We start from the raw sequence: 26,537 nt of genomic DNA, 5'->3' as shown, positions 1-26,537 counted from the left end.
CTTTGGGGAGGCGGCAGAAAGGAGATGGGAAGGGGCAGAACTGTGTGGAAGGTTTTTATTTTGGAAAAGCTGTGCAGAAAAAATTCAACAAAATGTTGCTGTGAAAAGAGAAAACCAAATCTTAAGCGTTAAAAAAAAAAAAAATTCAAATCCACCAACTAGCTCAGAAGAGGGGAGGAGGCCAAGAATGGGAGGAAGAGTCGCAGCCCGCCAGGCAGCTGGCTGGCCTCTGGCAGGCAAGGCCATTTCCCTGAGCACTTTGCAGAGGAAGATGGGTGGTCGCAGGGCTAGAGGGGCAGTGACTGATCCGACACCTGCCCCAGTCCTGCCGCAGACTCCCCCAGGATGTGCCCTAGCCCTGCCAGGTGCATCGTACCGATCCTTCAGGATGAAGGGTGGGCGTGATGGTGAAGGGGTCAGGGGTGTGTTCAAGGTTGGCTTCTGATCAGGGCTAATGGAGGCAGCTGCTTCCAGGGCATGTGTGCTGAGCTGAGGGTTGACTGCCATGCCCATATGGCCAAGGTCCAAGGCTTAGGCTGGGAGGTGAGGGGGAGAGAGGAAAAGTCTGCTGTTTCTGGGCCCTGGGTCATTAAAAGGACAGGCATATCCGGGGCTCTTCCCAGCCTCCACCCCTAAACCCTCTTCTCAAGTGACCCCAGTGATGTTTCTGCTGAGATGCTCTTCTGGCCATGTGTGGGTGAGGGTCCCTGTGACCAACACCACTGGCCTGCCCTGGAGAAACGAGGATGGAGGCCTGCCCAGCAGGGGCCCCAATCCCTTGTCCGAGACCTTCTCACCAAAAACTCCCGTTGGGTTGGAGGAAGGTTCCACGGCTGTTGCGAGACTGTAATCCGGCTCCGCTTGTGCCTTCTGAAGGCCCTTGCCCTCCCTGAGTGTGGTCTTTAGCCAGAGGGTGCTCTTTAGGCCTCTGGTCCCAGGTGGAAGCATCGGGGCTGCCTTCTCCCCAGAGCTTCTGGGACTGCGGAGCAGCTTTCCAAGCTTCCCCAGTCTTAGGAAGTTAGAGCCTCTCCCACGTTGGCTGTCAGGCCCGAGGTCAGCAAATCTGCGCCTCCTTCCCCTGCAGCAGGTCTGGGGGCAGGTGTTGAGGGCAACCCAGGGCACTCCTGCTCTGGGATAGGCTCCAGTCCCCTTGATCCAGCAGGTCTGGGGCGTGGAGCTCAGAGGTGGCGGGAGGGCCCTCGCTCTCCATCCCCACTCCACCTGGATCCTGGCTGCTGCAAAGGGGCACTGATTCCAGTTCTGTCCCCTCCTCCTTGGCTGTTCGGCTTCGCTGGGGCCGGTGGCAGGGTCCACTCCTACAAACTGGGTGAGAGGCCACATTCCTCTGGCTCAAGTAGACTTCCAGCATGTAGTAAATGGTCCAGAAGACGGCGAAACAGCCTATCAGCACCAGGGTCTGGGGGAAAGTCAAACACCTATGTAAGGGTGGTTTCCCAGAACAATGAGCTCAGAAACTCTCTCTCTTCCTAGGGGCTGCCTCTCCCACCCCAAACCACTCCCCCAGTTCCCCCCACACAAGGAATGCCCTGGAGAGTTAGCCTGTAGAGTGGGGACCTAGGTCTTCCCAACCCCTCACTCCCCAAGTCACCTTGAGTCTCCCACCAAGGACTACATCCCTCAGGACATTCCTGCCTCCCTGCAGCTTGGGTTTTGGCCCTCGTACCTTGAGGGTGTTAGGGGTGATGGTATAACCATCATCCTCTGGGATTTTCAGCCCGGGAGGGCAGGGCAGCGTGAAGCCATCGTGCAGGTATTTCCCACTCATGGCACTTTCTAGTAACCTGTGGAGAAGAAAGGAGACGAGGATGCCCTACTCAGCTTGGTTCCTCTACCGCCTGCCTCGCCCATCCTCCCACCTTACAGCCAGACAGAGGGAAGCCCCATAGCAAACAGGGGAGGGCCACGCTGTGGGTTCCCAGGGAGGTGGCACTCCCTAAGTGGCCTTCCCCCTGCCCCCGTGAGTCCCCCTCCCTCTGACACATGTGTCTACACCTACCTTTGTCTGTCCCTGATGTCTACTGGACTCCACACAGAGCCATATAGGGTCAGCTGCCATTGCCGGAGGATGCCGGCCTGGGACGTCTCATCTCCTAGAGCCGCAAGCGGGGCGGTCCGTGAGCCACGCCCCGCTGTTGGCCACACAGACAGCAGAGGCCCTGTCCACCCCGCCACCCAGAGGGACTCAGACCACATGAGCGGCCACAGTAGTTGTGTAACTGTGTCCCACTGACCCCAGGGTACTGCAGACGTGCCTCTCGGGGTGCCCTTAGGAATGGAAAGGCGGAGGTGAAAGGTGGCACTCCCAAGTGGAGAAGTTTTGCCTCTTTCATATTTTGGGGTTTCAGCTGGGATTTTTCTTGGGAAAAAAAAAAAAATAGTCCTGCTAAATTAAAGGAAGGTTTGAAAACCACCAGTCTGGTGATGAACACCTAACTTGGCTGGAAGTTGGGAGGGTTGGGTTCAATTTCCAGTCCTCACTGAGATACTGTGTGACCTCACACAAGTCACTTCAAACCTCTGGGTGGGCCTCAGTTTAAAAAAAAAAAAATGGTGAAAATTAGTCCTGCCCTTACCTGCCTACCAGGGCTGGCCGGAGGATGGTTATATGTGAAAGAACTTGAAATGTGGTTTCAACAAGGAATTTTTGTTGCTATCCTGAGGAAAAATGGATCAGTCACTTCTCCAAGGAATATCAGAGGTAGTATAAATGAATAATTCTAGGTATCAATGCCCGTTTTTCTGGATGGGGCATACGTCTTGGCATCTACCCTCTTGGTCTGATGGCAACCCTATGTATTCCACCTGGGACAATTTCTGTGGGGACTCTGAGATCCAGAGGGACCAGATGACAATCACGAAAGGCAGGGCCCTGGTGGGGGGCAGGCAGGCTTACCTACATCCCTGATGACGAGTCTGTAGGTCCCTTTCGCTCTTTCCCCCCAGCACCGCACAGTGGAGAAGGTCCAATCATTGAAGCCATTGGGGTCCCTGGGGCAAGAGCAGAGGAGACAGAGGAAGGCATGGAGCAGGGAACTGACCCCTTTGCCCAAAAGCATTTTCTTACTGTAGTAGCAGTTGTTGTCTGAGCTACAGCCATCGGGAGGGTGCCATGAGGGGCCCTCAAGTGCTGGCCCTTGCCCCTGGGATCTCGGGGGCTGAGGGACCTGTGTCAACGTAGTGTAGTGGAAAAAGCAAACGTGGAGAGAACACGGGCTTGGGAGTCCCATAGGTCTAGGCTTACTGTTATTCTCTCAGGCACTTAACTAGCTCTGTGACTTGCTTCCTCATTTGTAAAGGGTTACAAAGTCTACCCTGCATCGTCCTTACTAGGATTAAAGAAACTACACTTCAAGTGCAGTGCCGAGCACACTGTAAGCACTTGAACAAAGCAGGTAATAAAGCCAGTGCCACGGTAGCTTAGGACAGTGCCAGTGTCCACTCCTCCCATATCGTTTCCTGGAAAAGGCCCCTGTTGCAGAGAGAGCTCAGGTGAGGGCACGTGTACGTACGAGTCCAAGCTGCGGGGGGTGCCAATAAGGGACATCATGCCACTGGGGCAAAACAGCTTCAGTTCCAAGCTGCCACGTCGTGGATGAGTGATGGAGACTGTCACGGCCACGTGCTCCAGGGTCTTCAGCCCCGACATCTCCAGGTCCATCCTGCTGACTGTGGGAAGTCAGGCTGGGCAGCTGGGAAACCAGCCCCACAAACACTTACGCCCTCACTTCACCCCAACAGACAAAGGAACATACTCATGGAAGACACATACAAATATCTTTGGCAACCCTGACTGAACCTCGTGTACACTAGTAAATGGAATGCAGTTGCTGCTTTCAAGTTTACAATCTAGTTTAGAGTCCAGTTGGGAGGACAACACATACTCAAGACACAATGGAAGAACCAAACGGAGCAATTTCCGACATTCATTCACCCAAAAAATAACTTACTGAGTACCTCCTACATTTCAGGCACTGTGCTAGTTGCTGGGAATATAAAGAAAAGTTGGGGGCTTCCCTGGTGGCGCAGTGGTTGAGAATCTGCCTGCCAATGCAGGGCACACGGGTTCGAGCCCTGGTCTGGGAAGATCCCACATGCCGCAGAGTGACTAGGCCCATGAGCCACAACTACCGAGCCTGCGCACCGCGATGAAGAGTGGCCCCCACTTGCCGCAACTAGAGAAAGCCCTCGCACAGAAACGAAGACCCAACACAGCCAAAAATAAATAAGTAAATAAATAAATAAAATTAAAAAAAAAAAGTTAAGAAAAAAAGAAAAGTTGGACATGGTCTCTGCCTTCTATGTGCAAGTGGAAAATGATATGGTATGCGGTCTACATAACTGATGCTAGAACAGGGATGAGTCAGATGGGTTTAGGCACGCAGCCGTGAGACACACTCTGAGGGCGGAAGTGAATGCGGATTGGTGGAGAGTCTTGGTAGAGGGTATTCTAGAAGGGGAAATGGCATGTAGAAAGGCAGAGGTGGACATGAACAAGTTTCATACTGAAGGAAATACAAATTAAAAAAAAAAAAACTACTGAAGTGAATAAATTTCAAGGAAATTGTGCTGAATGAACAAAAGCCAGTATCAAAAGGATACACAGTGTGTGATTTCATTGACATAATATTCATGAATAACATAACTGTAGCGATGGAGAACAGATTAGTGGTTGCCAGGTGCTGGGGATGGTGCGGAGGGGATGGCTATGGCCAGAAAGGGGTGACACAGAGGAGTCTCGGGTGCAATAATTCTGGATATTGGCTGTGGTGGCGAGTACACAAGGCTACACATGTGGTAAAATTACACACACACACAGAAATATGAGTCTAACTGGTGAAATCTGAATAAGTGCTCCGGATTGGACCAATATCATTTTCTTGGTTTTGCTATTGTCCTAGAATTAAGACATTTAACATCAGGAGAAGGGTGCACGGGACTTCCCTGAACATTTCTTTGCAACCTCCTGTGAATCTACAATTATTTCAAAATAAAAAGTCAAAAAAACCCCAAAACAAACAAACAAAAAAACCCCACCAAACTACTGAAGTAGAAGACTCAATTGGGGAATATTAAGAAATTAGGCTGCAATGAGAAATGATTCTTTCCAAAGCAACTTTCCTTTCATTAATTCATGCCAACAGGCAAAGCAGAGAGCAGCACACCCATTTCACAGATGAAGAAACCCAGAGAGAATATGAAAGTATGGGCAGGGGACCTAGCATGGGAAGGGCTTTAAAATCTTTATTTTAAACAAGCAACTGAGAGCTATTAGAGATTACCGAGCAAGGACAGAGTTTAAAAAAAAAAAAAAAAAGTGCTACAGGAAGGTTACTCTTAGTAGCTGTGGGTAGGCTGAATCGGAGTAGGAAGAAGAAACAGGTGACAGGAAGCCCAGCTAAAATGCTTGATTCTAAGGGTAAGCCGGTGTGAGCGTGGATAACCGAGCAAAGAAAGACGGGGGAATTCCCTGGCTGTTCAGTGGCTAGGACTCCGTGCTTTCACTGCTGGCGAAATAAACCCTTTCTCAACTCTTGTGCCTGCTGGTGCTAATGGCATGGGCTCTGGAGCCACCCAGCCTGGGTTCAAATCCCAGCTCTGCCATTTACTAGCTATGAGAATTAGTTTCTTTATCTGTAACGTGTCCCCGTCATAGTTCATGGTTTATCATTTTAAGGTACACTCTCTGTCTCTTATTTTCTGCTGTACCTGGGGCCCCGGGCTCTGGAGAATAAACTTCCCAACTCCTGCCCGGAAAAGGCTGCTAAGGATGGGAGAAGACACCTGGGAGTCTACCTTTTAATTGATCTCTCGTTTTACTCTCACACCTCATCTCTGTCTTCTGTAGTGCATGCGGCCCCTGAGTCCTGAGCCTTTGGGGATTCTGAGGCATGAACGAGCTTGCTGCCTAGGCTCACCCTTACAGATATTTGGTTTGCAACTTTCTGAGCCCTGCCCACTTCTCCACTCGTTTTCTGTCTTCCAAAAATGTGCTGCAATCTCTCCTTTGCTGTGCCCTCCTCTCTCATTCTCTTTGTCCTTGTGCTTATACCGCTTTTATTCCTTTATTCTCACTTTGGTGAGGTTTTGGGAGTAAGCAGAGATAAAAGCACGTGTTCAATTCACTGTCTTTAACCAGGAATCTTCTTCTGTCCCCACGAATTGTTCAACCCACTGCAGTCTAGCTTTTGCCCCCATGAACAGACTGAAACAAAGTACTCTTGGCAGTGGAAGCACGGAGTCCTAACCACTGGACCGCCAGGGAAGTCCCAAAGTATTCTTCTTAAGGTCACCAACGGCCTCCTTGATGAACCAGGGATGCCCTCAGTCCTTGCCCGCTTGCCCGCTCCCATCAGAACTACCCTAGATTCCAGTGACACCATCCTCCTGTTCTTTTTCCAACCTCAGGCATCTCTTCTCAGTTTTCTTCTGAGGCCCCTTTCCTCTGTCCACTCCTTTAATGTCAGCCTGTGTCCTAGGTCCTCTTTTATCCTTGTCTACCCCCAACCCTAGTGATCTCCTTCTTTCCCAGACCTTTCTCTTCCATTTTTATGCGGGTGACTCCCAAACCATTACCTCCAGTCTAGACCGTCAAACGTATTTATTCAGCTGCTTTCGGAATACAACCTTTAGATGTTGCGTAGAAGCCTCAAACACAGCAGAGCCCAAATTCTCTTCCTCACTTCTTCACACTCCATAGTCCTTACCCAAACCTCTTCTTCCTCCTGGGTTCTTAACCTCATGTGATGGCACCGACAGAAATGAGAGAAACTTGGAAAGCAAGCTGGCTTTCGATAGGCGATAGTGAAATCTAAGATGCTGTACATTTTAAACGTAATGTATTGATGGGATATCCAACAGCACACAGCGATTTAGGAATAGAAAGATGGAGGAAAATATTCCTGGCATAGTTGAAGGAGAGCATTAACATGAAAGATAAGGGCCTAACAGAGAGTAAATGACACGCTATAGAGCACGACAGAACAGAATGGAATCCAAAAAGAGCCCCGCGAGTGCTTGTCTGTGTTAGCATGTGTACGGAGTGGCACGTTACATGCATTTCCTTACTGGGGTGTACAGGGACTTGGGCGGCCAGCCGTGTGGCAACATGAGAATTATTTTATTAGAATTAAATGAGTTAATCCTCAAGCCAGTGCTTGGCACATAAAAAAGCACTCAAATCTTAGCTGACGATGATCATCATATTATTTTGCCTTTGGCAAGCTGGGGTCTTTTTCAACTGCCCTCCCCCACCCCCACCCCGCCCCGAAGATCCCAGGGATATATTTGCCCATAATCTTGTGGAAGCTAGCAAAATCTCTACCTCTCTCACTGGTAAGGGATCAGAATAAGAGATGCTGATCTAGGAATCATTTGTGGAGAGGTGGCAGCTGAAGCCATAATCACAGCTGCGCCACCGAGGGAGAAAATGTAGAGGGAGGGTCAAGAACACGGAATGAGTCGTAGAAGGTACTCATGGTTTGGGAGTAGTGAGGAGAGCGAACAGAAAAACCAAGTTCCTTGGGCAGAGAAGCCAGAAGAGGGCCATGGAGCAAAGGAGGTCACTGCAGCCGCAGGAGGAGGGAGGCTGCCACACAGGCCTCGTTAATCCGGTCAGAGAACAAGAGGGCTGAGAAGGATGGGCTGTGAGCTGGCCCCTGGGTCTGAGCAGGAGACGGGCGCCGTGAGTGATGAAGTAAGTCTTCAGCGGTGGAGAGGGTGTGATAAAGGCAAGCAATTGCTTTGGTTAATTCATTTGAAAAGGTTATTGGTTGGAGGTGGGCAGGGACTTAAAGGTGTTTCCTAACAGATGCTCTGAGGGTGTTTGAAGGCAGAAGGAGGAATCAGTGGGGAGAGAAAGACTGGGCAGGAGAGGAAGATTCAGAGCCAGGAAGGAACAGGACGCAAGCATGGCCAGAGGGGGAGCCAGCACTCGGGCTGCAAACAAGGATAAAAGGGTAATTGCAAGTGGTGTTCAGGAATCTTCTGTAAATACACACAGGCGCCCTTGTGTTTTGGATACTCCTCCCAAACCCCGCCCTCCCTCCCACCCTCTGGTAGAGATTTCAGACCCAGAGTCAGAGCTAAAGGAACCGAGGGGCTCCAATCCCCTTCCCCCTACATCCTCCTCCTGTCTTGCTCTAGAGCCGCCCTGCCCAAGAAGGTGGCCACCAGCCACATGTGGCTATTTAAATTCAATTACAATAACACACAAATTTAGTTCCTCAGCCACACGAGCCACATTTAAAATCTTCAATAGCCTCACATGAATTGCACAGCACAGATAGAGAACGTTTTCATCATTGTAGAAAGTTCTCTTGGACACCACTGCTCCAGAGTCTTAGTGGTATTGCACCCCTTTTCCATCTCAGGGATGTTCAGTTCCTTCTACCTTACAAAAAAGTTCACCTTCCAGCCCTTGGACACTGACTCGCTGTGTTGGTGGGACCTGGGTCCCACCACTGACCCAGGTCTTGGTGGGAAAGACTGTTGCTTGGCTATAGGGAAAGAGGTTTACTAACTGTCCGGGACTAAGTTGCTCAGCTCTACGTGAACTGGACTTTCTGCAGCCTCCAAGCATGCCCACAAGCGTGGACCTTCAGTTCTGTCTGCTCAGGGGTGAATGGAGTCACAACAGAGGGGAAGACACCTTTGCTGACCTTGAAGATCAGCAGTCCACTTGGTGCCCTCCAGACCAACGAAGGGCTCCATTAGCAAAACTCGCTGAGTCTTCACCTCCCTTCTCTCCATCCTTCTCTCCCCACTATCCCCACCTCCCACTCTCCTCTGCCCAGGACAACCTGTCCTTCTTTCTCTTGCTTCCTAGTGACAAACAAGCAGGTGCCAGATGCCTCTATACCGGGGGAAGTTTGTTAGACATGCCGGGGAACATCCCTGGTTAGTGGGAAGCAGAAGATGATGAAGCTGGGAAGGACCCTAGGTCGACCCCCTCATTTGATGGATGCGATTGCGGGTTAGCAGCCCTGGATGGAAGGTAAAAGTTAAAAGACATACTGTCCCCAAGGCATGCAAGTGCAAAGCCCCGAGGTTCCTACTCAACTGCATTCCTGGGAATGTTCCTGCACTTCTCTGCCTTGGCTGATGCTTTATGCCCTTTCCAAGATAGCATTCCTTTTACGGAAAATGCAATGAACTGGGCCCACGGATTTCCTTCCACGTAGAGGGGAAACTGGGCAAGTGCTGGACATGGTTAGGGAGAGAGACAACGGGACTATTCCCAGTGAAACCTCTGCCCCAGGGATGCCGTCCCCACTCTCCCCTCCATGCTCCCATCTTTGGCCATTCCTCCTCTTGCCATTGTTCTGGTTTGAACACTTCCTAGGAGAATGGGAAATGCGAAAACAAAGTTCCATTTGGGTACAAAGTATGACATGCTCCAATCTTCACAAAAATTAGTGAATAACTCTGCCTGTCAAAAATCCTTGAAGAAAAAAAATCCCCAAGGAACTGGAGGTAGGGAAAACTCCCCAGTGGGAAGTCCGGGAAATCTGCAGACAGAAGACCCTCTTGCTCAAGTATCCCAATCCAGCTGCCCTCTTCTCTGGGAAGGGGTTCAACCTCTGTGCTCAACGTAAGACGACATCTCTGACTGACAACACACGGCCCTCACCCCTTCGGATAGTCCTAGTGGCCCCAGGTGTGATGGACGCGTGGGCAGAGGGAGGGCCGCCACAGTCTAGGGGGCCCTCTGGGCACTGCTCTGTCCTCCCCCTACAGGCCCGAGCTGACTCTCTCTGTATTAGACAGGCCTGAGAATCAAAGGAAGACATTCTCAACTCCTTCACTCCATCCAAAGGCCACCGGGTTGCAGAGAATCGTCTGGCAAGTTCCTAGCATGGAAGTCAAAGGAACGTCTTTCAACTCGTGCCTTGTCTCCCAGGTCCCAGTCCCAGCCCTCCCACCAGCCTTCCTAATCGCTTGCTCGGCAGCTCCTTTCCACCACCAGTAACTCAGGAGAAAGGTCTCGTTCAAGCAGCCGGGGGGCCAGCCAACTCAGAAGCAGCAACATGTCCTAAAATGGTCAAAGAAAACTCCACAGGTTTGGCTGGAGCTCAGCTCCTAAAGGAAGGGGGTAGGATCCGGCAGGGAGGATGAGTTTAGCTTCTCCATCACCCCGCCCCAAACCTCAGGCCCACGATTAACCCCCTTTCTGCTGACTGCTTACCATTCCACAGGACCTCCAGGGGGCGGGCGGACAGCGGGATAGCCTTGTTCTCTTTCAACACGGGGCTGACGTAGGAAGCTAAGTAAGGGACAGACGTCCAGATCTATGAAAGGAAGGGGGGACGGCGAATGAACAAACACGATGGACCCCACACACCCACTCTCATCTACTTGACCCCTAGGGCACTGCTCTTTTTATTTCTCCCTTCCTCACCACCTCCTTTCGCTCCTGAGGCTCCTGCGGACCACCTGGACTGCTCCCTATGGCACCAAAGCAAGGACAGGTTGTGTCCAGGACGGCAGATGAGGAGCAGAGCACCCTGAGGGTTCCAAACGATACTCAGGTCCCATTTACTCTCCACCGACAGCTTAGAAACTTTAATTATAGCGTTGAGCCGGCTTCTTCATTTGTAAAGTGGGTCTCAGATGAACGAGCATTTATTAAACACCTACGATGTGCCAGGCAGTGTCTTAGGCATTCTCCCCACCCCCTTCGTCATTCCACGCAGGACACCTGATCACCTTGGCTGCGTTCACAAGTCTCCAAGCATTGAGCAGGCCGAATCCGTGCTGGTGGCTGTGGCTAAAGCCGGCCTCGTTGGTGATCCAATCCGCGCGGCGATCCTCATACTGAGAGGACAGGGGTCCCGGTTAGTCTCTCGGATTTTAAGTTTCCCTGCTCGCCCTGCTAGCTGATCCAGTCCAGACTCTCCCACCAAGGCTGCTAGGAATGGATTCCCCAAGGAAAGCTGGGACAAAAGGGTAAAGGCCTGTGATGTCACCAGCCCAGTGGCCTGTTTCTAGAGAGGGAGCCAGGAGCCACAGGCTCCCGAGTCAGGAGCCCAGCTGGAGCTCTCCTTTGCAGGTAAAAGGGCAGCAGCAGAACAGGTGCGAGTGAATTTAGGTCTGTGGTCTTGATGGGGTCCCCACCCTTGTTCCGTGCACGTGCAACTCTGGACGGGATTTGGCACCTAACGCCTGGGACACCTAGAATCTGAAGCCTCCTGAAACTTCCAAGTCCTTGGGACCGAAAGTCTGAGGTGGGCTGGGCCAGGCCATTTGTCCACCTGCGAGGATCTCACCGGGGTGGCTGTGAAGACGATGATGTGCTGGACGTCACGCCACGTGAGGCAGGGCCGCACCTGCAGCATCAGGGCTATCATGCCGGCTGCCAGAGGGGCCGCGGCTGAGGTCCCCGTGTGGCCCTCGGTGCAGCCTGTGCCCTTCTGAAGGTCCCAGTCTGTGGTCACCTGGGAAGCGGAATGGAGAGGACGGGGACTGGGTTAGGGACTGAGTTCCCAGGTGCTGTGGCGGGAGGGGTGTGGGGCTGGGCCTCAGCGCGAGCCTCAGTGGGGGGGGGGGGCGGCCCTTCCGTTGCGAGAGCTGAATGTCTAGCAGGTCGGAAGAAGGAGATTCTTCCTCCTTCTTCGCCTAACAAGAGAATCTCTGGAGAGCTGAGAAGAATGAAAGAGTTACTCTGCGGGTCTGGTTACAGCGGGGGAGGGGGCGGAAAGAAGCTGGAGAGAGGGGAGAGGCCTCACGTGCAGAGGATGGTTTCCTGATTCCGGCTCCTCTGGTGACCCCTTCCCAAATCCTCCACCCACCCAGCCCCGCCCCTCCAGCCCCCGCAGCCCTTGGAGACAGAGGAAGTGGCCGGGGAGCTCCTGGGCCCCAGCTGGAGCTGGGACAACAGTGACGGCACCAGTCAAGGAAATCCAAATTGGCAGCTCAGCGACAGGGCCTGGAGTGACATCAGTGCGAACAAAGGGAGTGTGTTCCCGGGGAGAGGAAGCTGCCCCCTTGCCCACCCGTGGGCTCAGCATGGGTGTAGCATCTACACCCCCTGCCCACCCTGGCCCGGGGCGATCCACAGGCCGAGCTGCCTCCCTGCGCTGGGCCTGGTGCCTCGGGTGGTTTCCACGAGTCCCCCCTTCTCCACCTGTGGTCCTGAGGTGGGAGGTGAGAGCGGGGGTCTGGGAGACGCGGCATCTGTCTGGCATCCAGTTCTTTTCACGCTCTAATCCACCCTGGGGCCACAGAGGGTTTAGCTGAGGGGGGCCCTGCCTAAATCTGCTCCAGGCCATGGCCCTCCAGATCTGGCACGCGGTGCCCAGGCTAAGACCAGAAAATCTTCTTCCAAGCTTCTCTCCTGGGTCAGATATCAAGGTGCTAACTTCTCCCAAGAGCTGCCCTTTCTCCACTGTACTCACTGCTCGCCTTCCAGCTGTTACAGCAGCTGCCAAGAGATGTCATTTTCACTCAGACATCGTGCGCACGGAAGAGGAGGCAAAAACTCTCCAAGTGGAAGTCTCAATGAGGGTGGAAAGCCTGGTCTGTGCCAGGGAGCAGATTGATTTTTTCCTGTTACGGAAACAGCCTCACAGTGACAGTCTAGTGTGTAGCTGTGAGGCCCGTGAACTTGCCTGTGGCGGCAGGAGCCCCGGGCAGCCACAGGAAAGGGCCGGGAAGGGCTCTGGGCAGCAGACGGTGGGCAGCCTGTACCTCCGTGCCCGCCCTCAGGAAGGCAGCCCCACCGAGCTGGTAATTGAACAGAAACTGGCAACTGGTTTCCAAGCCAAGAGCGTCCCAAAGATGGGAGCCTGGCTAAACAAACTCTCTTTTCATTTCCGGACAAATTATAGCTCAGATGGAACGTGGTAGGGGTGGGGGTGAGATGCGGAGCTGCGTCAGGAGGAGAAAGGCAGGCAGCGCACAGTAAGAGGAACCATTATGCTCGCCAGCCTTCGTGGTCCCTCGCTGGGGCCGGGTAGAGCGGGTTCCTGAGAGTTCTGCCAGGATGTCCCTGCTCTTCCTCCCAACCCAGCCTGGCCTGGGGTGGGCGTGGGCGGTGCCCTCTGCACCCAGACCCTCGCCTGCGGAGCGGAGCCTCCTGCCCGCTTACTTTAGTCAGCTCCCTTTTTTCTTCTCCCGGGGTGGGGAAAGGGGCTGGGGTCACCGGACCCCGAGCCTTAGAACACTGTGCTGACCAGAAGTCATTTAGTGGCAAAACAGAATTTCAGTTTGGGAAAGTGAATCTGACCCAGAGGAAGCAGCCTAATTCCCAATGGCCCTGGAGAGCGCTCCCAACCCGGAGCCACTGGAGAAATGTGACACCACCTGGCTGCAGCCCAGCTCTGCCCGAGAGCCCCTTGTCCCCGTATCACTCTGTTAGGGGCATTGGGGACAGGCAGGGAGCTCTAGGATGACGGGATGGAGCTCAGCCAGCTGGGTGTAGGCACTGGACCCTGAATTCTTTCACAGGTTCCCACAGCTTGAGCAACTCCACTCCCTTGCTCCAACCTCTTGTTTGCTGTGGCTCCAGTTCCAGCTCCAAGGAAAGAGCTGTCTCTCGGGCTGACTGAGACATTCCTGACTCCTTTTCCCGCCCATTCAGTGCCGACAACCACTAGCTTTACTCCCAAGGATGAACAGGACCAGAGCTCACAGTATTTACATAAGGGCTGCATAGCAGTGGAATGATGATCCTTTTTTTTTAAAGGCCACAGAAATTTAGCCAAAGACCATATTCTACCAAAGGAAGACATTTCAATCAATGTGATACTTAATCAATGTGATAGAGTGATTCCTATGATAACATGCATATTTGTCAGTTAAATTTTTAAAGATAAAAACCCTTTACACAGATATATTTAGAGTCCTCAGCTCCATTCTTCCAACAGGGGCAGACCCTAAGGGACACAGATCTGCTAGGGAAGAGGAACCCGAGGGCCCGGGGCAGGAGTGGAGGGCCCGGCGGGGGGCACTTACGATGCTTCGGAGCATCTTGTCCCCACCGCTGAAGGTGACCGCCAGCATGGAGGCACACTCCTCTGCGTAGAAAGGCATCCGTCCCTCCTCGTCCACAGCACCTGGGGACAGAGTAGGGGAAACGGGAGCAGAGATAAGGGCCTGATAACATCAGAGTCATCTCTGAGTTATCACCCGGGGGGTTGTCCTGAGTTTAAAAAATGATCTCAGTGGTCCAAGTCCTTCAAGTACCCACACTCCTCACCAGGACAGGCAGCCTCAAATGGCAGAGGGTATTCTGTGCCCTAAGACCATTCTTTCAACAGGCTCCAGGGTGAAACTGGGGGGCGTTCCATCTCAATACCTACTCATCCATTCGCACATGCATTTTCCTCAACATGTATCAATTACCTACCGTGAGTCGCACACTGTGTGAGGCATGGGGGCCATGGGAGAAGGGCACAGACCTGATCTCAAGGAGCCTAGAGTCAGGGAGGAGGTCCGGTAAGTAAATAAAAACAACCGGGATGGTAAATGCTATGGGAGGGAGCACAGGTAAAGGGCATTTGGGGGTCAGGGAAGGCTTCAAGCAGGAGGGAAGGGACCCATGGAAGAGAGGCCAAAGCAGAGGCCTAAGCAGCTGTGGGGAGTGGAGGCGGGGGTGGGGGGGGGCTTGGTATCCCAGATGATGGGTGGAAAGTGCTCCGGGGTATGACTTCCAAGGAAGTCCTGACATCCTCCGAGAGCAGGGCTAGTCCCTCCTAACTATCAGAGCCTGAAGAGAAGAGAAGATCATGCATACACTTTTAGACAGACACACGGAAGCTGGGGACACACCCACATACACGGTCCCCTCACCACTGAGTGACACACACACACACCCGGAGACACGGTCCCCTCACCACTGTCTCTCTCTCTCACACACACAGGCGTGAGCACACGTGCACACTCGGGGCCACCAGGCCACTACCTATGGTGACGGTATAGATGGAGTTGGCGTAGCCATCGTAGTTGCAGTTGTCGTGGTGCTGGCCCCCGTTGCCACTGGCTACCACGAAGATGCTCCCAAAGCCCTGGCGGCCAGCGATCACCCCGTGTTGCAAGGCAGCCTGAGGATCAAAACGTCCGGGTCAGCTGAGGAGTTCATAGGAAGACCCCAACCTCCATGCCGCTCACTCTTTCCTCCCCTTCTAGAAGGAAAAGAAAAAAAGCCAAGGGCACTGGACATGGGAGAAAGAGATTTAGAGATGGACTCAAGGGGAAGAGGCTGTTAGTGGAACAGCTGTATGAAGGATGGGCTCTGCTTATCAGAGAGGGTAGGGCCAGAAACCGGGAGCCAAGCACAAAACCAGAGCGAAACAATCTCAAAGCGCTGCTCCATTTCTCTCTAAGAACGCCTCCACACTCCCCCAACCCCAGGTCAGGAGTGCTCTTCCCAAAGGAGGCGCCAGGGCTACATGGTAGGTCTGGCCCTGCAAGTGGGGGTGGGGCGGGAGCAGTTCCAGGAACAGAATGAAGAGGGGGTCCTAGGTCTCCAGAGTCTCCATGCAGTTCCCAGTTACCTTCCCAAGCTGATGGGGACCGTCCACCGTCTTTCCATCGTCATCTGGTCCCCAGCTGTTAAGAGATACCCAGTGGGAAGAGCCAGAGCCAGGCCGTGGCTGCCCACCCAGGCCCCCCAGCCTCAGCTGGCCATCCCTCCGCCTGGGTCCTCCCTCTCCTCCCAAGGGCTCCAGCTCCGGACTCCCACGATGAAAGGACATAGGGGTCAAAGGTCCAGCCCTCACTCCAAAGTGGAAAACAGAAGTACGTGCTAAAGTTCTTCTTGTCCTTGGAAACTTTCCCAGTTTAGGACTACTTTAACCTGACCCTAAGAACCCTTTCTCAGGTCCCCGGGGAGTACAGAGCGGTAGAGGCGGATGGGACCTAGGGGTCTAACGCTAGGCTTGACGGCAGAGCACCAGCGAAGGAAGTATCTGTGAAAGCTCTTGGGTCTGAGGAGTTCTCTATTCTTTCTCTGAGAGGAAATGTCCACGTGGATAATGCCATGCATTTACAGGAGACACTGGTTGGGGAAGAGCAGGTGCCATCAATGCTGGGGGGGCAGCCCAGCCTCAGCTCCTCCTTATCAACCACCCCCTCCCCACCATAACCACAATCTGGAGCTGCAGGTGTGTTTCTGGGGGGTGGTGTGATGGGGCCTGGTGCTGGGTGGCCAGCTCTGCTGTGGTTGGAAAGGAATGCCCAATTCCTTCCAGAGCCTTCTGAGTTTGATAAACAGATAAACACGAGGCAGGATGGAGCACTCCTCGAGTGGCAACCTGATTACTGGGGTGACGTGGGGCTTAAGACTGAGAACCCAGACGCTGTGGGTCTGGAGAAATGAGGGCAGTGGACTTACAGGCTGAACCCAGTGGGGAGAGCCCTGCTGGGACCTGCCCGAGTCAGCCCATCCTGCTGTTCTTTGGTTGGAGGATTCGCCCAGTGCCCGAGCCTCTGGCCCCCTCACCTTGTTCCTGGCTCTGCCTCACCTGCAACTGTAGATGTCATTGATCTGATAGTGCTTGTTGAACGCCACAGCCTCCATGCTGTCTGTCAGGGGTCCATCCAGTACCCGGATACCTAGGCGGTGAAGGTCACACCGGCTCCTCAATAATGCTGGTCCCCTAGACGGGGAGCTCGGTGCTGGGGGGCCCCCCTGTGGAGACTTACTTTTCCCTCTAAGTGTTCTTGGATCTTTTGAATTTTTATACCATGTGCATGTACCTGTCCAGAAATATATTTTAACGTCATGCTAAATCTTAGACTTTAAGGATCCTGGGGTCTGGTGGGAAGATGCAGAGCCTAGAATGTAGGGAATCCAAGGTTCCCTTCTTATGTGCATCCTGAATCATGTAAAACACTGCAGTGGTGCTTGACACACAGAGGGTATTCAATAGATGGTACTCATTAGCATTACTCCTCTCATGGATGCCGAATCTCACCCAATAAAATGGGGTGGGTCACATCCTGGTGACCACATAGGGCGGAATGGAGCTTTCAGAAGGGACTTGGGCCCTGGAGGTTTCTGGCTCCCTCTGTAGCCCCATTCACAGAGAGGGCTGCTGACCTCTGCTGGAGTGTAAGAGGAATACAGCCAATCTATTCCAACCTCGGAAATGCAGGTCCCAAGCATTTATGAGGAGTCACGCGGACAGCGTGTCCCCCTTCATCCCCTTCACCTTCTGCCTCGATGGACAAAGACTCAGAGGCAGAAGAGCCACAGAACCACCCCAGCGGGGGCCGGGGCTGCTCCGCTCTCCTTACAGGATGGGGAGCAGACGGTGACCGTCAGAAGGGCTGGGAACTGGAGAGCTGGGAGAAGGGAGAGGGGCCTCCACGGCCCCCCGGGGTGGGGGGGCCAAGGAGGAAGGGGAGACCAGGAGGCACTTGGTAAACCATTAAAATACAAATACAGCCTGGATGAGTACAAGGAGTTATCATCACAATGAGCTGAGCATTGACAGGGCATAACCTTGATCAGAAAAAGGGAAGAGTCCTCTGAGTAGGTGGGGCTTGGGCCTCCATCTCCCATCCAGAGCATTTCGTACTTTCAGCTGTTTTATACAGTGGGGTTCACTGCTAAAAACATGTTGGAAACACAGTGCATTGAAAAAAATCAATGAACCGATATGTCCTGCAGACACCTATTTATAAGCTTAACCTTTGCTTTCTGCTGTGTGTTGAGAGTGAAATAAAGTCGGGTTGGAATTCATGGGGGAGGGACAGAGGATGGGCAGCTGTCACAGGAGGAGTGTACCGAGGCCGGACTGGAGGTACCTGCTATGCGGCTCCCATACGCCACTCCCACGGCACAGAAGCTGTTGTTGGGCACAGCAGCGATCTCTCCTGCACACCTCGTGCCGTGGTGGTTGCCATTCTCCATATCCGGGTGGGGCATGGGGTCAGGGTCATTAGAGTTGAGGTCATAGCTGCCCTCAGGGCTCTGAAACAAGGCGGGGGTGGGGGGGGACGGGCAGGGCATGTGGTCACTCGCTGGTTACAAGGGGTCAGGTCTTGGAGCTCAGGGAGAGAGGGGAACTGGGATTTGGGGGCTCTAAGCCAGCACTGTGGGCCCATCTCTGCAAACCACATGGGCTGTGAGATATGAGGACAGGACACCTTGAGGCAAAACTGAGAAGCGCTGCAGCTCTTGGAAAATTTCTCTCTTGGCCATTATAGAAACGTGCCTAGGAGCCGCTTCCATGGTGTGGGAAGCCTGGGATAAAAGAGGTATGGGGCTACCTAAAAGTCAGGCTTTAAGGAACTTGTGCAGAGAGGGAAGTTGCCGGCAGGGGCCACTCCTTACTCCCCAGGGCAGGGAGTGGCAGCAGGAACCAGGAAGTGTCTCCCTTGCTGAGTTGGAGTCAAGTCCTGTGTCCTAGCTACCAGGCTGGAAGGCTGGCTGCAGAAAAGGAGTAGATGAAGAACACCATCCCACCTTCCAGGCCCTTGTGTTTGGCCCAGTGACCTCTAAGAAAGGGGACAGGCCTGAGGGAACATCAAGAATCAGGTGAGGCCCGGCGGTGGGACGGGTCGTGTCAGTGCCACTCACATAGTTGGGTGCGATGTCCTGGATGGTGTGCTCCACACCGTCGTCCACGACCACCACGGTCACCCCTCGCCCGGTTACATTGCGCTCCCATACACCCGTCACGTTGATGTCCCTGCCGGGGTTCCGCCGGTTATTCTGCAGGAGAGACGGGGTCAGGAACTATCCTCTGAGCCCTGGGAATCCAGTGACACGCAGCATAGCCCATAGAGAGACAAGTTACAGCGAGCAGCCCCTGTGCACCCTTGGCCACCGTCAAGGAGCCAGAGAGAGGTTGTAGACCAATAAGGGTAGGTGGGGACAGAGCTAAGGAGGGACACGTGAGAGCTTTGCCACAGCCTAGGTCTCCAGGAAAGCCTGGCATCACTCATGGGCAATAAGGGTGAGATGGTGGCTAGGGTCAAGGGTTGGATAATATAATTCGTAGGCCATATGATATACATTATATTAACACCGTATAATATAACGTTACTAGTTAAATCTTGTAAAGTGTTTCCCATGTGGGCACAAGTACATTAGTTCACTTAACCATAACCATAACCATTACAATCTCCATTTGACAGAAAGGGAAACTGAGGCACAGAGAGGTTAAACAGTGCATCCAAAGGTACATGCTAGTCAGTGGCAGGCGGCCCAGGCAGCCTGGTCCCAGCACCCATGCCCTGCCGTTGCAGCCCGCCGGCTCTCTGGATGTGAGCACAGGGCAGGTGGAGCCCGAGGACGAAGCCCACTGTGGAAGCCCACAGAAATGCCTCCTCAGGCAAAGGATGGGGGCCACTGAAGAGTAACACAGACAAGAGCCCACTAAAGCACCGGGTACCCCCTGCCTAGCCATCTGAAGCCAGAAGCTGCAGGGCTGGACTCACCAGGTGCCACTGCTGCGGGTACTTGGGGTCATTGAAGTGGACGCTGCGCTTGGTCCGCTTGAGCAGCCTCTGCTCTGAGTGCCAGCGCACAGCTTCGTGCCTGGCCAACACGGCCTCCACCTGCTGCCGGACGGCCTCCACCTGCGGGGCCTGCCGGTGCCCTGCCGGCTGGACCAAGAGGTAGTGCCCCTGGAGCTCCCCGATGCGTCCTGCATTCACCAGCCCTGCCGCCTGCGCCAGGGCATCTGCCCGCTGCTCCAGCGACTGTTCTTCCCTCTCGCCTTCTGGGCTGTCCACATGCACCGCCCAGCTCAGCCCCCCCGGACCCTGGGCCCCAGGCCCACCTGCCCCCACCAGGCCCATCACCCAGGGAAGCAGTAGGAAGAGCCCGGCTAGCTCCAGGCAGAGGCAAGTGGGCCTGGGGCCCACGGGGGCATCTGAGTGTGGCACTTTCTGCCTCCCCTTGGGCATCAGAGCAGTAAGCTGCAAAGAGAAAGGACATCAGAGGTAAGAGCACGATAACATGGCACACCTGGAAATCCCTAAGCCATGCCTTTGAAATCATTAAACATGTGATCCTCTCCTGTTATTCACAGTTATCTCTGATCAACAGGGATAAGCCCCCAGGGGCAGTGTGGGCCAGCACGAACCCCGGTGGGTCCCTCAGTGGCATGATTATCACTAGATAATCAAGCAGGATGTCTAGTTGCTAACAGGCGCTGTGCTGCTCTTTCCCACTGTTGCCATGAAAAGGGCTCAAAAGTCATAGGACTCCTGCAAATTCCTGGCAGAGTCATGACCGTTCTTTAGAAGAGACCCTCCTCCCTTCTAGAGGGGACAGAAATCTTTCCCCAGCTGACGTCTTGGTCCCGTTGTCCTGAGGGCTAACTCCCCGCAGTGGGGCCCCGTTCCCACCTGGACCCTGAGTGAGGCTGAGCTCCTGGTCTGGCTAACCACCTCACGCTCATTTTGTGCACACGGAGAAAAGGCATCCCTTTCGCTGTGAGCAGTGGTGACTCCAAGCACAGACTGCAGACCTGTAGGCCCCAAGAAAACAAGAAATGGTGTCCTCCCGAACCCAGTGGAGCAGGCAGAGGCTGGCCATGAACTCTAGGACCCATGACCAAAGAAACTGCAAATGATTAAGTATCATTTCCAGGAATCTCAAATAGGTCACAGACTAGAACCGAACTGGTACAGTAAGGCCAGATCAGTACATAACCCAGAAACCGTACTTCTCAACCTAAACATCAGGCCATCCTCTTTTCTTTCTTTCCTAGATGCCTAGAAGAGGGCTTGAACTCTTACCAAAAACCCCTCTTGAAAAAGTAGGTGGTACTGCTCCCTAGAAGTCTGGGTGGTAGCTAACTTCCTGATTTCTGTACCTGTGAAGGATGCCAGGGGAAGTAAGAGTAGGCGGGAGGCAGGTGAAATGGGGAAAACCCGAGCATGCAACGTGAGAGGCGTTGCCTCTCACGCCTTACTGAACAGGCTGGAGAGAAGGGGTGATTGGAAAGCAGCACTAAAGGGCTACTCTTAGTCACTAGCTCAGCAAGTCGGCTGAGAAGTGAGGGCTCAAGCTCTAAACCTGGGACTGCCACCCATGGTTTGACAGAAGGGCCAAATTAGAACTGGTGGGCAACTGTGGGGACAGAGACAGGTGAATGGGTGGCAGAACATGTGTGTTCCTATTGGTGGCTGGGCTTCAGAAGCATCTGCTCTCTACGGGGGTGGGGTGTAGGGGGGGTCACCTTGAGGTAGGGCTTAGTACCCACACACATACGCAAATGGATTAGTCTCAAAATATTACAGAAACATGGGTATTTTACCAAAGTCTCTTTGGAAAGGGAGAAGGGGACTTCCGCCACCTAACATTTCCCTCCCCAAATCTATATATCTCCTTCTCTCTTTTCCTCTGAGGTTCCCAGGCAAATTCCTCCCTGCCCTCCAGCAGCCTCGACTGTCCCAAGATATTCAGGTGTCCTTCCCAGTGTGCATACAAAAATCTTGTTAGATAGCCTGATAGTGACCCAACTAGGCAGGCTCCTTCAATCTCAGTAGAGCCCATAGATTTCCGGAAGAGAGGAGAAACCTGACCACTACATCCTCCGGTCCCTCTGGCAGAGCAGTACCTTAACCCCACCCCAGCCCTCACCCTAGGCTTCTGGGGAAGGAACCTTAAATACCCTCTGAAAGTAGATCTCAAACTTCACCCAACTGCTAGGTGTGTCTTTACAGCTCTGAGGTGCCAAGAGAGAAGAGGAATGATAAGGGCAGCCCAGAGTCCAAGATTCCGCTCCCAAGAGACTGTCCTCCTCGCAACCTCTACACCCTGTTCCTAGAAACCAGGCTGCGTACCGGGGTCAGTTTCATTGATTTTCCCCCTCCCTGGCCTCGACTGCCCCGTGCAATGTGCCCCTCTCCTCAGAGGACCCACACTATCCTGGATCCAAGACTCCGTGGCCCCGTCTCCCTGGGCTCCCCCACGCCGGGACTGAAGGCGCCCTCTGTGCGGTTTCCTCATCCTCAGACACCAGCTGCCCCCCAGCTCTAGGCCACCCGGACTTCCGATGCCCCGCCCCCACCGAGTTCTCAACTCACCCGCCTGGGCGCAGCTGCTGCCGCCGCCTCCTTGCGGAAACTCGCGGCTTCCCGGGAGCCCGAGAAGCCAGTGACAGTAGCATCACTTCCGCCCGGCGGCGCAGCCAATCAGCGACGGGTCCCCCGGCCGGCCCGCCCAGCCGGGAGCAACCGGCTCTAGGGGGCCGGCTCCTTCGGGCATCCTCCACTGAGAGAGCAGCGTGTGGTGGGTGCTCCTCGCGGGGGCCCACCGCCTCGAGTTCTCGGGGCATCTTCAAGAGGGACCTTCTCTATAGGGACGGTCCTCTCCTTCATGGCGTCCTCTAGAAAGGGCATCTCGGTTGCGACCTTTAAAAACACCTCGTTCCTCGTCTTCCTCTGATCGTCATGACCCCGACTCTCCCTGTAACCTTCCTAGAGAGGGTCCTCCCTCCACCAAGTCTCCTTCCTTCTCGCGGTCGCATCTCCCTTAGTCCCTGCGCCCCGGAAGAGTCCACTAGTATCTTAGCGGCTTCCGCGGCGTCCGCGACCCCTTGACGGTGCCAGCTCCGGCCGCCAGAGGGCGCCGTCGGGGGAGGCGCAGTGCCGCCGCGGCCTCTCCTCTGCCGGCCGAGCCTCGCCCCCGCCGCTCGTGCCGCCGGAAGTGGGAGGTGTCGCGCGCGGGCCGGCGCTCGACCCCTCCCCCCAGGCTCTGCCGCCCCCTCCCCCCGCTCCGCCCGCTCAGGTGAGTCCCGTCCCTCCCCCCTTCCCTCCCGGGGGCGCGGCGCGGGAGGTGTGTGCGGGGCGGGCGCGCGGGCGGGGGCTGCGGCGCGAGGGGCTGGGGTCGGGGCGGGGGGCGTGGAGGGAGCTGCGGGGATGGGGGGCGGGGGTCCCGGCCTAGAAGTGGGACGGGGTTGGCAGCCTGGCGGGGGGCGAGGGCAAGGTGCGGAGGGGCTCTGGCCGGAGGAAGCGGCAGGCTGGGCCAGCCCCCTGTGGTGGGCGGCCGGGACCACCGGCGTCGCTTCCCCCCATTGTCCCCTTCGCGACCGTCCCCCGATCTCCCCCCGAGGACCCGTCGCTCCCAGCGTCGCCGTCTGGTCGCCGCCGGGTTGCGGTGCGGGGCTTCCCTTGGCTCCTTCGACTTAAAGCCCCCTGCCGCAGCCTCCTGCCAGATGTCCCTGCCCCTCTCCCCTTTGGGCTCTCAGCCACGGAGTCGCACGTAGGACCCGTGCCCTGTGGTTTCGTTTCCCGGGCGCCAAGGACCCCCGGCCCGGGCTCTGATGGGGCAGGACGTTTGCACCTGTGCGAGCAGTAATGGCGATATGGGGCCCATTTTCTCCCGGGAGCCTCGTATAATTTGATGAGGGAAACTGAGGCACAGGGGGTCTCCGGCCTGGGACTGAAGTGTGGATACAGCCCAGCCTCCATGCCTGCCCTATGCGCTCTTGGAGGGTCAGGGATGTACCTGGGATGCTATTAAAATAAAAAGAATTTAAACTAACCCTGTCTTACACCACCAACCACCCGCCCCAATATTCATTTTTATTCTTCCTCTTCACCATAGAAGGCGTGAGTTTATCCTGCAACATCTCTTACTTGGATTACCGTGTTTTTCAGCTTCTCATTTTCATGCTGGAGTAACCAAGATTCTCATACTCTGGCACCTCTAGTAACTCTAAAGAGTCTGTACTTTCCTCAGTCAGTGGTTGTCAGACTTTTCCCATCTGTGGGGAGCCCAGAGTAAAAGGGAAAGATACTTGGATTGCCCAATAAAATATTGCTTTTTCTCTCTCACACGAACATCTCCAAATTAATGGAGAATGCTTTTAATGTAACAGCCATAAAATGATTTTAAAACATAAGCTATTATTGATATTAGGCCCAAAATCACATCCTTTGTAAATGATACTAGGCAAGGTAGGTAGGCATGTGGATCATTTGGAAGATTCTCATGGTCTGTGAGACAGCATTTCTCCTAAAGTGGAAAAGCTTTGTGCACATATATATTTATATATATGTGTGTGTGTATATATATATATATATATACACACACACATAAATATATATAGTGACGTTTGAGGATTGATATCCCTTGGGACCTATTGCATGTAATGGCTCTTCTAATATCCTACTAGAGAATACCCTTAAGTGTTTTCTCCTGGAGCCCAACTTTTTCTTTGTGTTTCTTTCCTGATATGACTCTGTTGTATGGACATTCTGAGAGGGTGAGATACATTTGTTTTGAAATTTTGGAACTTGTAGCCTGTACTTTGTTTCTGAATGTGCAGAGCATGATGGCGGCATCTGAGGTAGCTGGCGTGGTGGCCACTGCTCCCAATCCTCCGGAATCCTCGTCTAGTGTATGTGCTTCCAAACCAGACGAAGTTCTCCCAGACGGTCTAAGGTAACGTGTGGACTCTCAACTGGGAAGATTTCATTTGGGTAAAGGGCTTTGGAGATGGGCTTCTTACAGAAGTGTAGTTCGTCTTTCCCCTTTTTGGCTCTAGTGACATTGCATTAGATGAAGCTTTTTAAAGGTAGGGACTATCTGATCTATATTTGTATATCTGGTACCCAACACAGTATCTGACACTCAGCAGGCATGCTAATTATTTGTTGAATAAACAGATTAAAATACAGGGTGTCAAACTCATTTGAAAATGCAAATATTTCCCACCTTCTCCTACATGGACTATCTGTTTATTTAACTATATGTTTATATGTTACATCTGTGTGTGTGTATATATATATACACACATACATATATACATGTACATAGACACATGTGTATATGTATCTACGTCTGTCTATAGGTAAATAGACAGCTTTGTTAATATGGCTTACTGCTTCATGTATGTATTTTGCCTTCCAGCTAAACTCTTGAGGACAGGAATTATGAATACCCAACCTCGTGTTTTACAGTGCTTAAAACATTGTTATGTATAATGTTGTACTAGGTTGACTATGTATCCTACCTCAACTCTTTTTTAAAAAATATTTATTTATTTATTTATTCGTGGCTGTGTTGGGTTTTGTTTTTGCATGCGGGCTTTCTCTAGTTGCGGCAAGCGGGGGCTACTCTTCGTTGCAGTGCGCGGGCTTCTCATTGCGGTGGCTTCTCTTGTTGCGGAGCATGGGCTCTAGGCACGCGGGCTTCAGTAGTTGTGGCATGCGGGCTCAGTAGTTGTGGCTTGCTGGCTCTAGAGTGCAGGCTCTGTAGTTGTGGTGCACGGGCTTAGTTGCTCCGTGGCGTGTGGGATCTTCCTGGACCAAGGCTTGAACCTGTGTCCCCTGCACTGGCAGGTGGATTCTTAACCACTGTGCCACCAGGGAAGTCCCCTACCTCACTCTTTTGTAGAGTACCTAGGACCTAATACAACAGATAACACTGTGCTAGCAGCTTTACATGTGTTAACACATTTAATTCTCTCAACAATCTCAGCAGGTAGGTGCTGATGCTATTATTCCCATTTATAGGTGAGAGAACTTGAGACACAGAGAGGTTAGTAACTTGCCTAAGGTTACCAAGCTATGTTGGAGTCAGGGTTTGAACCCAGGCTCGTCTGACTCCAGCGTACTTAATAAATGTAACAAATCTGTTACATTTGTATTTATTATTTGTTATTTGTTATTAAGTGAGTAATGGGAAAAAATGTTAAGTAAACCTAACCATAAACTTGGATCTTCATTTTATAAATAAAATCAGACACATACTACTAGTAATAATAATAATAGCTAAGGTTTATTGAGTGTTTACTGTGTGCCAGAACTAAATACACCAGATGCTTTATCTCATGTAATCCTCACAATAATCTTATTAGGTAGGTAATACTATTTCTGTTTTACAAATGAAGTTAAGTAACTTGCCCAGAGTTAAACAGCTAGTAAATAGCAGAGTCAGGATTCACACCCAGGTACTGTATCTGCCCATATTTATAATTAAGTGTCCCCCCCCGCCCCCCACTTAACCCCCAGCAAGGAATCAGCTTAGAGTATTTATAAAGATTTTCATGTCACAAGGTGCTCTCTCTGTTGTTTTATTTTGAACAGTAGGTACTATTGAGGAAAGGAAGGCACAATGACCTGAAGCCTCAGTCAGTACTAGTTTGGAGTCCTTAAGGGCATAGTTGACAGAAGCAGTTGTTGTTGTTTTTTTTAATAGCAAAGGGATTTAACACACATTATTCCTGGTAAAAGACTTACAGTCGTGAATGTTGGATGTCATTGTAAATAGGTGTTGAAGATCTCTTAAAAGCAGTATGGTAAATGGTTGTAGCAAACAATAAAACAACGATTTCAGTGTATACATGTGTGTATATTTGTTATCTGGGGTAAAAGTTCTGCTGGCAGCTTCAATTTTGGAGTCAAAATTGTCTGTACTTCAGGCAACTTGAAGTGAAGATGCTATGCTCTGGAAGGTTGTTGGTGGTTCTGGTCAGAGATCTGTAAAATGAATTTGAATGAAAATTATTTTTGTGAAACGAGAGTAGAATTTAAAACAATATTTCTAAATTAATATTTTATCTATTAAAATATGTGTAACAAAATCAGTACATGTACCTAAATGAAAT

General features: G+C 52.7%; 2 protein-coding genes across 8 annotated transcripts in view; one reads left to right on the top strand and one right to left on the bottom strand.

Annotated features, from left to right (window-relative positions):
* Positions 1–39: 39 nt before the first annotated feature.
* PCSK7 (proprotein convertase subtilisin/kexin type 7) lies at positions 40–22,136 on the bottom strand. 3 transcript variants are annotated; one of them, XM_036859664.1, is made up of 17 exons: positions 22,009–22,055; positions 20,323–20,444; positions 19,408–19,890; positions 18,545–18,679; positions 17,770–17,935; positions 16,482–16,572; positions 15,513–15,567; positions 14,921–15,059; positions 13,972–14,072; positions 11,286–11,453; positions 10,726–10,833; positions 10,205–10,307; positions 3,531–3,687; positions 2,915–3,009; positions 2,018–2,111; positions 1,685–1,802; positions 40–1,417 (listed from the first exon to the last, which is right to left on the bottom strand). In XM_036859664.1, the coding sequence occupies exons 3-17, from the start codon at positions 19,876–19,878 to the stop codon at positions 1,055–1,057; spliced, it is 2,364 nt and encodes a 787-aa protein (XP_036715559.1). In that variant the 5' UTR covers positions 19,879–19,890; positions 20,323–20,444; positions 22,009–22,055; the 3' UTR covers positions 40–1,054. The 3 variants fall into 3 exon arrangements, with proteins under 3 accessions (XP_036715559.1, XP_036715560.1, XP_036715561.1); XM_036859665.1 differs by lacking the exon at positions 22,009–22,055 and adding an exon at positions 21,845–21,942 and having other exon boundaries at positions 1,055–1,417; XM_036859666.1 differs by lacking the exon at positions 20,323–20,444 and having other exon boundaries at positions 1,055–1,417; positions 22,009–22,136.
* A 486-nt stretch (positions 22,137–22,622) lies between these two features.
* RNF214 (ring finger protein 214) overlaps positions 22,623–26,537 on the top strand; it is a 56,600-nt gene continuing 52,685 nt past the window's right edge. For 4 of the 5 annotated variants that reach the window (XR_005020851.1, XM_036859668.1, XM_036859669.1 and 1 more), the window contains exons 1-2: positions 22,623–22,711; positions 24,255–24,370. Coding sequence is in view for 4 of the 5 variants with exons in the window: in XM_036859668.1 (XP_036715563.1) it covers positions 24,258–24,370 (113 nt within the window). In the remaining variant the exon portion in view is untranslated. The remainder of the gene's footprint in view (positions 22,712–24,254; positions 24,371–26,537) is intronic. The other variant, XM_036859671.1, reaches the window with a different exon arrangement.

The sequence above is a fragment of the Balaenoptera musculus genome, chromosome 8 (genome assembly GCF_009873245.2).
Source record: "Balaenoptera musculus isolate JJ_BM4_2016_0621 chromosome 8, mBalMus1.pri.v3, whole genome shotgun sequence".
Classification (NCBI taxonomy): domain Eukaryota; kingdom Metazoa; phylum Chordata; class Mammalia; order Artiodactyla; family Balaenopteridae; genus Balaenoptera; species Balaenoptera musculus.
This window is presented reverse-complemented; position numbering and strand designations above follow the sequence as displayed.

Excerpts from the sequence above, each read along its gene's own strand:
- PCSK7 (XM_036859666.1), bottom strand. The coding sequence starts at position 19,878 with ATGCCCAAGGGGAGGCAGAAAGTGCCACACTCAGATGCCCCCGTGGGC. Across the intron at positions 3,688-10,204 it reads CCTGGAGGTCCTGTGGAATG|TCAGCAGGATGGACCTGGAG; the intron begins GTAAGCAGTCAG and ends GACTTCCCACAG. Across the intron at positions 3,010-3,530 it reads ACCCCCCGCAGCTTGGACTC|GGACCCCAATGGCTTCAATG; the intron begins GTACGTACACGT and ends CTCTTGCCCCAG.